General features: G+C 32.5%; 2 protein-coding genes across 4 annotated transcripts; both read right to left on the reverse strand.

The window, feature by feature from the left end:
• Positions 1-657: 657 nt before the first annotated feature.
• Positions 658-4,824, reverse strand: LOC141667801 (peptidyl-prolyl cis-trans isomerase CYP40-like). 3 transcript variants are annotated; one of them, XM_074474433.1, is made up of 10 exons: positions 4,474-4,824; positions 2,785-3,285; positions 2,571-2,658; positions 2,426-2,478; positions 1,947-2,051; positions 1,719-1,794; positions 1,514-1,551; positions 1,348-1,425; positions 1,206-1,271; positions 658-1,001 (listed from the first exon to the last, which is right to left on the reverse strand). In XM_074474433.1, exons 1-8 carry the CDS (start codon positions 4,648-4,650, stop codon positions 1,360-1,362), a joined length of 1,104 nt encoding a protein of 367 aa, XP_074330534.1. In that variant the 5' UTR covers positions 4,651-4,824; the 3' UTR covers positions 658-1,001; positions 1,206-1,271; positions 1,348-1,359. The 3 variants fall into 3 exon arrangements, with proteins under 3 accessions (XP_074330534.1, XP_074330528.1, XP_074330544.1); XM_074474427.1 differs by having other exon boundaries at positions 662-1,001; positions 1,353-1,425; XM_074474443.1 differs by lacking the exons at positions 658-1,001; positions 1,206-1,271 and having other exon boundaries at positions 1,353-1,425; positions 1,952-2,051.
• Positions 4,825-9,049: 4,225 nt separating this feature from the next.
• LOC141707890 (uncharacterized) lies at positions 9,050-9,694 on the reverse strand. The gene has a single exon (XM_074511327.1). It carries the CDS (start codon positions 9,692-9,694, stop codon positions 9,050-9,052), a length of 645 nt encoding a protein of 214 aa, XP_074367428.1.
• Positions 9,695-12,109: the final 2,415 nt, after the last annotated feature.

The following is a 12,109-nucleotide window of genomic DNA, read 5'->3' on the forward strand; positions in this document are numbered from 1 at the left end:
GTACCAACCCCTGAACCCTACCCTTGGGTTATAAATAGCCCAAGGAGGAAAGGTTTTGGGGTTAATCACTCTCTCACACTCACATACACACACAAAGCCACCTTTCATTCCTATCTATCTTCATCTTCCCCAAAAGCGAGTTCTTACTCTCACACCGGAGGCGCCGCGAGACCCAAACCCCCCTCCGGTGTTATTTTGTTGGAACCCCACGACAGCTACACCACCAACACGGCGAAAGATCTAGACACCGCGGCGAAGGAGCAGGCCCGCCACCAGGAATTATCATTACCCGATCATGGTTTACGGGTAACTAGATGCAAATTTAAATTGCAACATGAAGTCGTGGGGGAAACCAGTTTAAAATATGATTAGCAAAATTTTTTTTACTTTAAATAATTAAAAATGGTCATTTGAATGTAAATCAATTTCTTATTTGTGCAAATTCTAAATGGTGGTTTGTATTTTAATGCCCGTTACTTATTTTTGTATATAAATTAATTAATAATACGAAAAGCTTATATTTGTACGGTGTTTAGTCATTTGTGTGCTCCTCTGGCTCTTGAAGATGTCCCCCGTGCATTTGTGTTGGCCGTGAGCTTGTCGGTGACAATGCTTCAGGTTGTGAAAGATAAGATTGTCTTGAGGCTACTGCATTCGGAATCAAAATATATATAACTAATTCGATCAAGCTTATGCATTACATATATTTTCCTTTTATTATTTCTAGTATGCGAAATTGCCAAATCTATCGAGTATCCCTCAGTACAAATTGTGACTTGAAGTTTGATCAGATATACAACATTAAGTAAAAAAAATTGAAATTTTGTGTTTGTAACATACATAAAGATTGATTTGATTACAATAGCCCATCAGATATCTCATAAATTGGTGTAGCTACACTACATTATATCAACAGAGAAGTTTCCGGAGAAGTCAGGCCTGATGGGTGCTAGTTGTATCACTAGAAGATCTTGTTTCACCCTTGGCATCTTCAAGATTTCCTACAGTAAACGATGGAGAAAAAAATGGAGGAAGATGACTACATAAGGATTTGTATAACATATATTGTACTTATTTCTACTAGAAAAGCCAGAGGTATTTGCTCAATAATGTCTCAGTAATTGCTAGCAGTTGTACTTGTTTTTACTACTTCATAACCTTTTTTTTGGGCATAAGTGCATAACAAAGGTATAGATTGTTGATACCTGATATATTTCTGCTAATTGATAGCAGAAGTTCGGACTAGTCTGAACAAAGTGCAGAAACAAAATCTACAAACCAAATGACCATAGTTTAGTAGAAATTTGATTAAGATAACTTCTAAATTATTCTCGATCAATGAAGCACCTTGCCTGCATATTATGTCTCATTTCTTTTAAATATATTGGCAAAGGCTTTTTTCTCGCGCTCCCTTCTTTCAGTAATCTGAAAATTTTCATAACAAAGATGAAACTCATGTTATAATTGAGTACTGATTAGCCCTGCAATTTTGGAACTAAAATTGTAATCAAACCTTCTTATTGGCAGCAGCAAGCTCTTTCTTTATTCCGACTGAAAGGAATCGATCAGATTCTATGTTAATGCCACTATCCATGCTTATGGATTATAATAAAGGATATAGTCCCCTCTACGATATCAAAAGAACTGTAATATTTACATTCGCTACAAACAAAGAATAGCATATCTAGCAATTGATGTCTGTCAGAAAGGGTACTAACCATCTTTCGGCTCTAACTCCAGTGCTTTCCTGAAGCTCTCAACTGCAGCATCTATATCTTTCAGTGCCATGTGTGCCTGATAGATAAGTATTTACGACATTAGGGCATAAACTTTCTTTTAGAGACATTAAGTAAAAGAGTACCCAGGAAGAAGACTTAAATTTCTTGTTTTCTACGTAAAGATGGAAATATAGTGAATTAAGAAATCTTAGTAATGCTTCCACCAACCTGACCTTGCCGAAAGTAAGCCTTCACATTGTTCTCACCATCACGGATAGCAAAGTCAGTGTCCAAGAGTGCACCCTTCAAGTCTCCTAACTTCAACTTACAGGCCTATAGGAGTAATCAAACTAGTGTTAAACCCTAGCAAAAACACTGTTCATATTTGGCTCTAAATATGGATGTGCAGGTTTAAAGTGACTGGAGTCAAGTTACAAACTACAAAGATCAATGTGTAGAATACTAGTTTGTACAAAAAAGAACCAACCACCATGACATTTATGTTGTAAGGAAGCACGGCACAAATAACATTATTAAGTTAGGAAGCAGAAGTTTAAAGTGGCATGTTCTAACAAATTACGCTAGACAGTGTTTCAAGATCAAACTAGATTCACTCTTGATCTAAAATTAGTTGAAGGTTGCACATAACTACTATGGAGATATCAGATATACAACTAAGTCTGGTTAATCAATTAAGAAATACTCACAGAACTGTTAGTAAATATCTGTGACTTTATCTTTCTCAAGCCGGAACTTGTTTCTGCATTTTCCAGGAAGAATGAAAAATTAGTCATCTTCACGAGTACAATCTGATGTATGTAATAGAAATTTTCATGTGAACAAATAGTTTACCTTCATCAATCCCTTCCTTCTCCCAGCAGACATCCAGATACCGCAATGCTTTCCGGTACTTTTTGAGGGCCATCTTGTAATCCAGTTTCTGAAAGAAAAAATATTATTAGGATTCACAGAATTGAAGATTGCATGATAAAAAAGAAAGTGTTATGTTGTAAAGAAGTAGGAGAACAAAAAAACTAAAACATGAGAGCAACACATAAATGAGTACCCTAAAATGATCATTGCCAAAACCTTTGACAGAATCTGCAGCATTCATCCACCAAGACAACTCGCTGGGACTGGTGTCCATATCAGCTGGCCAATCAGGATACATGTCACCATCTTTGAAAAAATTGGCAAGCCCCTCGTCTGCTCCCTCAGGAATTTCACCACAATCTGCAATTGCAACATCAACAGATGGCAAGTAATCATCTGCGGTTGGAACATGCTCGATTGAACGAACGACTCCCATGCCTTTAATCACTCTTCCAAATACAACATTCTTTCCATCTAGATGAGAAGTTCGAGTTGTAGTAATGAAAAATTGGGATCCATTAGTATCAGGACCAGTGTTGGCCATTGATAACATTCCCTTCCTTTCATGTTTTAGTTCAAAATTTTCATCTTCAAAGTTCAACCCGTAGATGGATTCTCCGCCAATACCATTCCCAGCAGAAATATCACCACCTTGAACCATTAGGCTTTTAATAACCCGATGAAAACAGACACCCTGAAATGAACATTCAAAAAGTATTAAGATCTTAATATTTTAGATATAGTCAAAGTTAAACGAATAAGCCACAGATGCATCTCAGAAAATGACGGACATTTTTGTAAACTCAAAGTTATCTGAACTGAATTTTAAATAACTAGCAAAGGTTCTCTACCGAAAGATTTTCTATTGATTCAAAGTTTTTGAGCTAAGGACTGTGTAATACTTGAATAAAGACAAATTCACTATGACTTTGATTCTATATGATGGGAGAAACAATCCTTGAAGAGATTTCAAAGAGACCAAAAAAGATACTATACTGTAAGATCTAGAACCAGAAGACCATCTTTTGTTTAAAGTTCTAATCACTTGCACTCCATTTTGTTCTAATCTTTTACATTCATAATTTGATAATTTTTTTCTCCATTCCATTCCTAGCAATTTAGTAAAGATCAATCAAACCCACCAATTCGAGAACGAATAGTCCATTAATCTCTCTATTAAAATTTTCCCCACAAATTGCACAATATAAAACTCACACATCTAACCACTCCTTTATTTAATTTTTTTCAATCTTGCATTCCACTTCTTTATATGAATTCCCTTACTCAATGGAACATTTGTATAAGGGGGATATAGGTCGAGAAATAAGTATGACAAACAAACTTAAACTGGGCTTCAAAATAAACTGGGGGTCGAGAAACAATCGACCTTAGTGTCTAATATAATAAATGTAAAAATTGGAAGTAAAAGGGTTCAAAATCAATGTCCCTTCCAAACCTGAGCTGGTGTTGTACCATGCTTATGTTAACAATCAAAGGCCTAAACAGAAATATTGTAACAAGTTGATAGCACATACAGGGCAGCAATAATCTGATTGAATTTCTTACTATCAAACATAGCACAGCTCTATCTAAAATCTCAGATTCCAATTATTGCATTGACCAGATACTGATTAAAAGCCTAAAAAAGTATGAAAGGGAAACAAGATTTTGAATTAACAAATAAATAACACAAATAATAAAGTCCTAACTTCTAAGTAGACCCTGGCAATGAACAGTCTCACTACAAAAAGAAACTTAACTTTTATAAAAACAAAAGGAATAAAAGCATAAGGATGTATATCACTACAGAAACATGTACATACAAACATAAACAGATGCAAAGAAAAACATAAAAAGAGATACAAAACACATGTGATTATACCTTGTAATGAAGAGGAGCAGAAGTATTAGGTCCAATGCCTTTCTCACCAGTACAAAGAGCCCTGAAATTTTCACAAGTTTTAGGAACAACATCACTGAATAATTCAATGATTATTCTTCCTTCAAGCTCTCCTCCAATGCTTACATCCAGATAGCATTTTGTTCTCCTTCCCCCCATCTCAAATCTTTCTTTCTTATGTAGTACAAAATAAGTGAGTGTGTACAAATAAAAATGATGAAGATCAATGAAGTTAGAAAGTACCCTTTTTAGTTTCTTTATTTGGTATGCAGTTTTAAGGTTGAGAGTTCTGAAGGTGCTAACCTAGCTATATATGCCTCCTCTTGTCTTAAAACTAACTTCACAATGTCTTTGACTACATTCATTGCCACTTGTTGTTTTATATGCAACCTGCCCCCCTCCCCTACCCCTCCCCAGCCCCCACATTACCCCACTAGATTAATAATACTATTGTTAAAAATTGTTGAGCCAAATTAGGGACATAATCTCTCTCAAGTCTGTAGCCATTGTTATGAATCATTTGTCTGTTATAATTTTTCACGAAAGGTAAAAATACTAGAAGAGATAAATTAAGGACAGCGAATAAATGACTTGATACTTGCATAGTAAAAATTTTGATATTAAATTATAACAATTATTTGTCAAGATCGGAACCAATGCTAAAATATGCAATAATCTTTTTCGATTTTTGTGGGAGGTCTGAAAGTTTAAACCTGACTAAAAACCGTCCATGACTGCATGCTAACACTAATTAACTATTTTTAATTTGATTATCAAAATAAGGTTGCACGGTCAGTTTGAAGGTAAAGAAACTACATTTTGTCATTTTGATGCAGTAATATTTTTGTTTATTATTTATCTCCTGTGTGAGGGTAGAAGAAGAAAGAAAGTTAAGGTTGCAGACATAACACTTGGGAATCTGTAATCCTGCACTGCATTTCTAGTTTGTGAAGCAATCTTCACGTGCAGTTTTTAGGTCGAGTAATTGAGTACCTTTATTTTCTTTGGCATGTCACTTTTTACAGGAGTTCCTTTGTGGTTTGAACTTATCCATCCGGAAAAAAAGAAATAACAATGTTTGTTACTTCGTGTCTGCCCAGCACACTTTGAAATATGACTTGAACCTTGAGCTCCGATTTCAGGAGTTCAAATGTATACTCTGCATCATATCAAACTATATCACATTAATTAAATCACAGTTATTTCAGATAACTCAGCTGGTTGAGTTAGGATTCCAGGGAATTCACTGTTGAAGATCCTAAGTTTGATTAAGTGACGTGGCCCCAATAGCACATTGTGGTGAATATATTATTGACAAATTCAGAACAATTCAAACTTGTTTAAAAACACATCTTCGCTTCAATATTTATATATTTTGATTGTAACCACCTTTGTTTTCATACACATTAATGCTTTCAAACTTGGTCAAAAAGACATATAAATCACAATTCTGAGACATAACAGTAATGACCAAACAGTACAAGAGTAAAAATTTAATGTTGCCTAGGTAAGATGACAAAAGAAGATATAACCAAAGTTTGTGAGGTTGTCCCAAAGTAGTAAATTATAACAAATACATGGTGCAGTGCATAGATACATATGTCCATGATAAGTCATCTATCAAGTTAAATTTTGATACCGACTAAATGAATGAACACAGGCATATTGTTGGTCTCTCCATCAAATATCCTTTGTCTTATCTTGTCACAGTGTTTATGATTTGAAATGCAAAAGGCTGTTACCATGAATATCAAAGTTACCAACTTTTCACAGACATATTGGCAACTTATATAAAAAGTTAAAGGGGCTAGCTACTAGCTCACCCAGTCTTCTGTGAAGCAGGACTGAGAGGACCAAGCTCACTAGTGCTTCCTGCTTCCGTGCTTCGTTACGAGCAAAGCCGAGAGGGACCATGCAATTATATAGGGTCAATAACATTGTCCTAGCTAAGCATGAGTAGGTTCCCTGTTATTTTGTTAGTTTCCTATTTACTTAATTATTTAAGAGTTTATCACATTTGGGTTCAACTCTGCTTAGCCCTAAATTTTTTTAGAATCATATTTCTTAGAATACACACTAATTTTTAAGGCCCAAATCGGCGGATCATACTGTCCAAATCAATTTTTACGGCTTGATTTGTCAATGGTTTGAAATTTTAAAAATATAAAGTTTTCCGCTTTGGTTTCAATTTTTACCTCTCAATCGTCCTAAAATAACCTCACAAAAGAGGATATCTGTATTGAAATATTAATATATACATGTTCAAGTAATATATTACTAGTAACCTAAAACCAGTGCGAGGGCAGGGTTGTTTAAAATAATTGTAATTTTTTTTTTTAATGTTATATTAATTAAATTTATTAAAAGAGTAAGCATGTGTGAAATATAGCCGAATATATCCTTTGTTGTATTATAATAGCTATATTTAATTATCTTTAGATTTTAAAATAATTGAATTCATAAACCGACCCAATAAGTAGGTTCAAAAAAATATAAAACTATACCAACGAATAGGTCATGTGTTTCAATTAAAATATTTTAATTTAGAACTATTTAGGTTATTCATAAAATTCAAATTTTTAACTAATTTATATAGTAATTATTAGCATTATATCTAATCAAAAATTTGGTTTATAAATTTCAAAGATTAGAATTTAAAGGACCAAATTAATAGTGAGTTTGTTGGATATCAAAATGATTTTTTTATTAGTGGTGGTTTATATTGAGAGATAATAACATGTTAATGTATATAGAATATTTTCATATAATTTTAGATTTGGTATCAGCTCATCCAAGTTCATGTCTAAGTATATTCTTAGAACTTGTAGTTTATTATAACATGTGTGAGCTGTAATAAAATTAGTTATTTTTATATTAATTAGAATTAAAATATGAGTTATTAGTAATTATAATGGCTCAAAGTTTAAAAATAGCTTTTTAAAACAAATTAGGTAATGGACCCTCTAGTTAGCTTTTTGAAATAGATTTTTGGTCTTAAAAACCTAATTTTGAAAAAAATGTTCGGGTGTGTTTTTTCAAGTAAATAATACAAAAAATTAATTAAAATATCTATTTAGCAAACAGTTTTATTCTAAATAATTAAATTCAATGATATAGTCAAAATAACTAACTCAAATAGTTCAAACAGTTATTTTAAATCATTACAACTAACATTTAATTAATTATCAAACAGGGTCAACATTTAATTTTATTAAATATAGTGTCACGATTGGAAACATAATTTTTATATAATTCTGAAAATATACTATATGTTTTATATGTTTCATATTATTTTATTGGAAAAAATCCGTTCTTTTCAGATCAAAGGTAGGTTTTTTTTATTTATATGCAGGTTTATTCTCCAATTTACTTGCCTCTCCTTTTTTTATAATTAATGTACCTGTCTTTTTATTTGGTTCTTGGTTAATCATGTTTTTGGTGATGAACTTGAGAATTGGCTACCTACAAAAATTATTTGTTTGGGCAAACAATTTTTGTATGTATCTTTATATCAATTAAATTAATAGAATAGAAGAAGTAGTAATAGACTTCAATATTAATTAGTTTAATATAATATTAATTAGTAAGGGTGGGAAAGTAATTTCAGCAAGTACCGACCGACCAAATACCAAACTTTTAATATTTCGTCTATTATAATATAGTATAGATTAGTAAAATTATAATCTAAAAATATATAAAACATTAAACATATGCAAGTATCATCATAAAAAAGACTTTTTTAAACAACATTGAGATATAAATTTTTGTGTATATATTATGTTTTCATTTTTTATATTTATTTAATGAAAGTATAAAAATCAAATGCTTATCATCTTGTTCCTCTCTTTTTATTTGTCAACTTATTTTATTTTTAATATGCTTTTAAAATATAGATAAAATTTAAAATATAATTCATGCATTGATTCAAAATTTTGATCCATATTTTTCAAATTTAAGTTTAATTTGTCTGATGCATTTATTATATTAATAAAAAGTGATTTAAACATAATTAAATCGAACCAAGCCATTTTCTAATATATTAGTTTTGTTTGGTTTCTTTACAATAACTAATTGATATTGAATTAAAATTTAGAAAAATCAATAATTTTAATTTAAAATTCTCAAAATCACTCAATATGTTCAAACCGCCAGATGCGGACCCCAAACATTGGGAAATTAATGTTACCGGACAGATAAACTGCACGATTTGAAAAATACCAACATAGATTGTTGTATATTCCCCGAGAAACGATGAAGCCTTTCCCTGTTTAACCTTGTTTTCTGTTTACTTTCCCAAACTAACCTACTTTGTTCAATTCTTCTCAAAATGACCTACTTTTTTCAACTCTTCCCAAACTAACCTACTTTTTATATTTTCTAAGTTTTAGTTATAATTATAAATTATACATTATTATTAAATTATATATATATATATATATATATATGCTGAATTAAACAACTTAATAAACTAAAACACATAGACAGAATATTTTTATTTAAACCGAAAACATTACAACTTAATAAACTAATAACTTAAAATTAAATTAAAAATATTACATTAAAGATATTTTTGAGGACAACGTGCACTGCGTCTCGTGTGACCTTGTTGTCCACATTTTCCACAAATTTTACCAGTCTGCGAGTTATCCATTTCTGTGCGAATTCTTTGACTTTGACCTTTGCTGTGCTTTTTCTTCTTTTTCTTCCTCCAATCCTCATTAGGTACGAGCTTTCCATACCCCTCCCAATTATTTGCTATTGGAAATGTCCAATATGATTGATGCGGTATTGGGGAAAATTTATATTGCCACATCTCATATAATTTTGGTAGAGTATGATATGGTTCAATGTATTGCTTCCAATCTAGGTTACATGTCATACAAGCAACAACTATATGAGAACAAGGAGAGTGATACATGTGCCATTTTCCACAAGAACAATATCCTTTAGAGAGATCTATATGATGCTTGTTGCCACCTTTCCAAAATCCCTTATCTGTTTTGTATCTTGCAGTAGTCACCTCAAATACCCCTCTTTCTTGATTGTATGGAATAATCTTATGTGCCGATGCCTTTTCTTCAATCTTTTGAAAGAGCTCTCTCGAATTCTTGCAATATATATGACCATTTTGAAGATCGTTCAGTGTTTGAGTTCGTCTTTCAGCAACAAGTTTGACACTCCGATAATATATGTACTCAACCATTGAAGTGACTGGGAGATCACGAGCGGACCGTAATTGGGATTCTCTCCATCTTCACCATCAGTTTCATCACTTTCAGACTCGTGTGAAGAGATTAAATGATCAGTTTCACTTAAATTGAATACTGCATTTGCTCTTTCCATCATATCTAGAAAACTCTCATTATCCATATGCAAATTAATTTGCTTTGTTTTTCTATGATTTATTTGTTGTAGATTGGTTTATATATATAGGCATTTTAGAGATAGGATAAGAGTAATTTTGTTTTGTGTTTTGATTGGTTGTCAAGATTACATTGATATCAACCATAACTTTTAGATATTTTATTAAATTTTAAAGATAAAACATTATCTCAATATCTTCATTTCTATTGGTTGTCCAGATTTTATATTTGATCATATCTGATATCAATAATGTAGTGTGGTTGTCCAAACAAGTTTTTTTTAATTGCTCAAACAAGAAATATGCGAAACAAAATAGAAAAAAATTAAAATATGCATTATATTTAACCAAGTATTAATGAATTATTGTATTTTAATTTTATTTATTATTGAAAATGTTATATTAAAAAATTAATTCAGCATATATATAATTTAATAATAATGTATAATTTATAATTATAACTAAAACTTAGAAAATATAAAAAGTAGGTTAGTTTGGGAAAAGTTGAAAAAAGTAGGTCATTTTGGGAAGAATTGAACAAAGTAGGTTAGTTTGGGAAAGTGAACAGAAAACAAGGTTAAACAGGGAAAGGCTTCAGAAACGATGCCCGTGACAAGGTGTCCTTTGTAGTTCGCATTTGTCCTTATATAATATTAGTAAAGAGTCAAATCTTTTTGTTGATTTTCTCCTTTACAATATTCAATTGTCATGCCCTCACAAAATTTAACATCCTTAAGCGCGGAAGATTTTAGAAAAGACCGGAATGGTCCGGATGATTTTAAAATATAACGAAATATTTTAAAAGTCTTTAGAAAGCGCTTAAAGATTTAAGAAGGAACTAAAAGATAGCGGAACTTGGTGGAGCTTGGTGGAACCTTCCAGAACTTCAAGGATTGGGAGATTTCTAAAGCATTCCTGTATGTACATATGTAGATTCTAAATACGTATATTCTAGAATAATCATGTGTAGTTAGATAGTGGAATAATCTAAAAGTATGTGGGATGGACATGTTCTAGAATTCTCTCCAAGTGGTGGAGGAGCCTATAAATCGGTGAGACCCCTCATTTGGAGAGGCATAGTGAGAAATATAAGTGATTGTGAGAATTGAGATCAAAGTGAGAGCATTTAAATGAGAGGCAAGTGAGCTTGTCTAGTGAGGGTGAGTGCTAAGTTTTGTAATACTAAAAAGGGGCTAGTGTGGATCAAGTGGATCCAACTATTATAATATTGGGGTTACTAATAAAGAAAGGGTATTTGTTAGTAAATACATGTCTCTAATATTACATTTTTCTTATGTCTGGTGCATAAGTGTTAGGGCGACACTTAGGGGTAATGCTGGTCTAGTAGTTCGTTTGGTGGGCGACAAACGCTAGACGCCGATACGGTTGGATTTAGAAGGGGTTGAACTCCAAGACAATGATAACTTGGTATTAGAGCTAAAGTTTACTTAGAGCGTTATTTTGACACGAAGCATGGCGAAAAAGATTGGCGAAGTTCTCGTGGCATTCAACATTGGCTTGAAGAAACTGGAGGTGCGCATGGAGCAAATCGAGAACCATTTCAAGACCTTGGAGGACCATGTATATGAGGAGCTTGGACGTATGAAAGAGGAGGTCCAAGACTTTCTAATGAAGGAGGTGGCATGCGATGAGCGGGTCATCAATTTGGAGAAAATGGTCACCGAAGCATGCAACGTCTTCGAGGCACAGTTGGCGAGGATTGAGACGGGCATGCATGGAAACGATTTTATGGCGATAGAGGCGCAGAGGTTGGAGGCAGTGTTGGACACTGAAAAATAATGTTGGGGGGTACTGGAAAAATTAAATAATAAATTATAATTACTAATTTTTTTTTACGTGGACAAATATAATGAGTACATATCTTTCAAATGAATTACATAAACAAATTAAACAAAAAGACCTTATTTGAAATGTGAAATTCGAACTAAATGTTTGTAATTACATACAATTCTATAATACACTACTCGTAAGATAAGTAAAAATAGAGGAAAAGGAAAAAAATCAAAAGCAGAAGAGACATACACCAACACACACTTAAAAGGCAAAGGATTCAGAATCACAAAGGCAAGGAAAAAAAAGGAATCGAACCCTGGTCTTCAGCCAAAACAACACTGTCTTCAACCAGCTACACTACAACAACAAATTATACATTACTACTACTAAAACGTTTACATTTGGAAATTAAGGGGGGCCAGGGACCCCCTGGACCCCCAAGATCCGCCTCTGGTTGGAGGC

This window comes from Apium graveolens, chromosome 1 (genome assembly GCF_009905375.1).
Source record: "Apium graveolens cultivar Ventura chromosome 1, ASM990537v1, whole genome shotgun sequence".
NCBI classification, from domain to species: Eukaryota; Viridiplantae; Streptophyta; class Magnoliopsida; order Apiales; family Apiaceae; genus Apium; species Apium graveolens.

Excerpts from the sequence above, each read along its gene's own strand:
- LOC141667801 (XM_074474433.1), bottom strand. The coding sequence starts at position 4,650 with ATGGGGGGAAGGAGAACAAAATGCTATCTGGATGTAAGCATTGGAGGA. Across the intron at positions 2,659-2,784 it reads TTGGCAATGATCATTTTAGG|AAACTGGATTACAAGATGGC; the intron begins GTACTCATTTAT and ends TTTTTCTTTCAG. Across the intron at positions 2,479-2,570 it reads GAAGGAAGGGATTGATGAAG|AAACAAGTTCCGGCTTGAGA; the intron begins GTAAACTATTTG and ends TGGAAAATGCAG.
- LOC141707890 (XM_074511327.1), bottom strand. The coding sequence starts at position 9,694 with ATGGTTGAGTACATATATTATCGGAGTGTCAAACTTGTTGCTGAAAGA.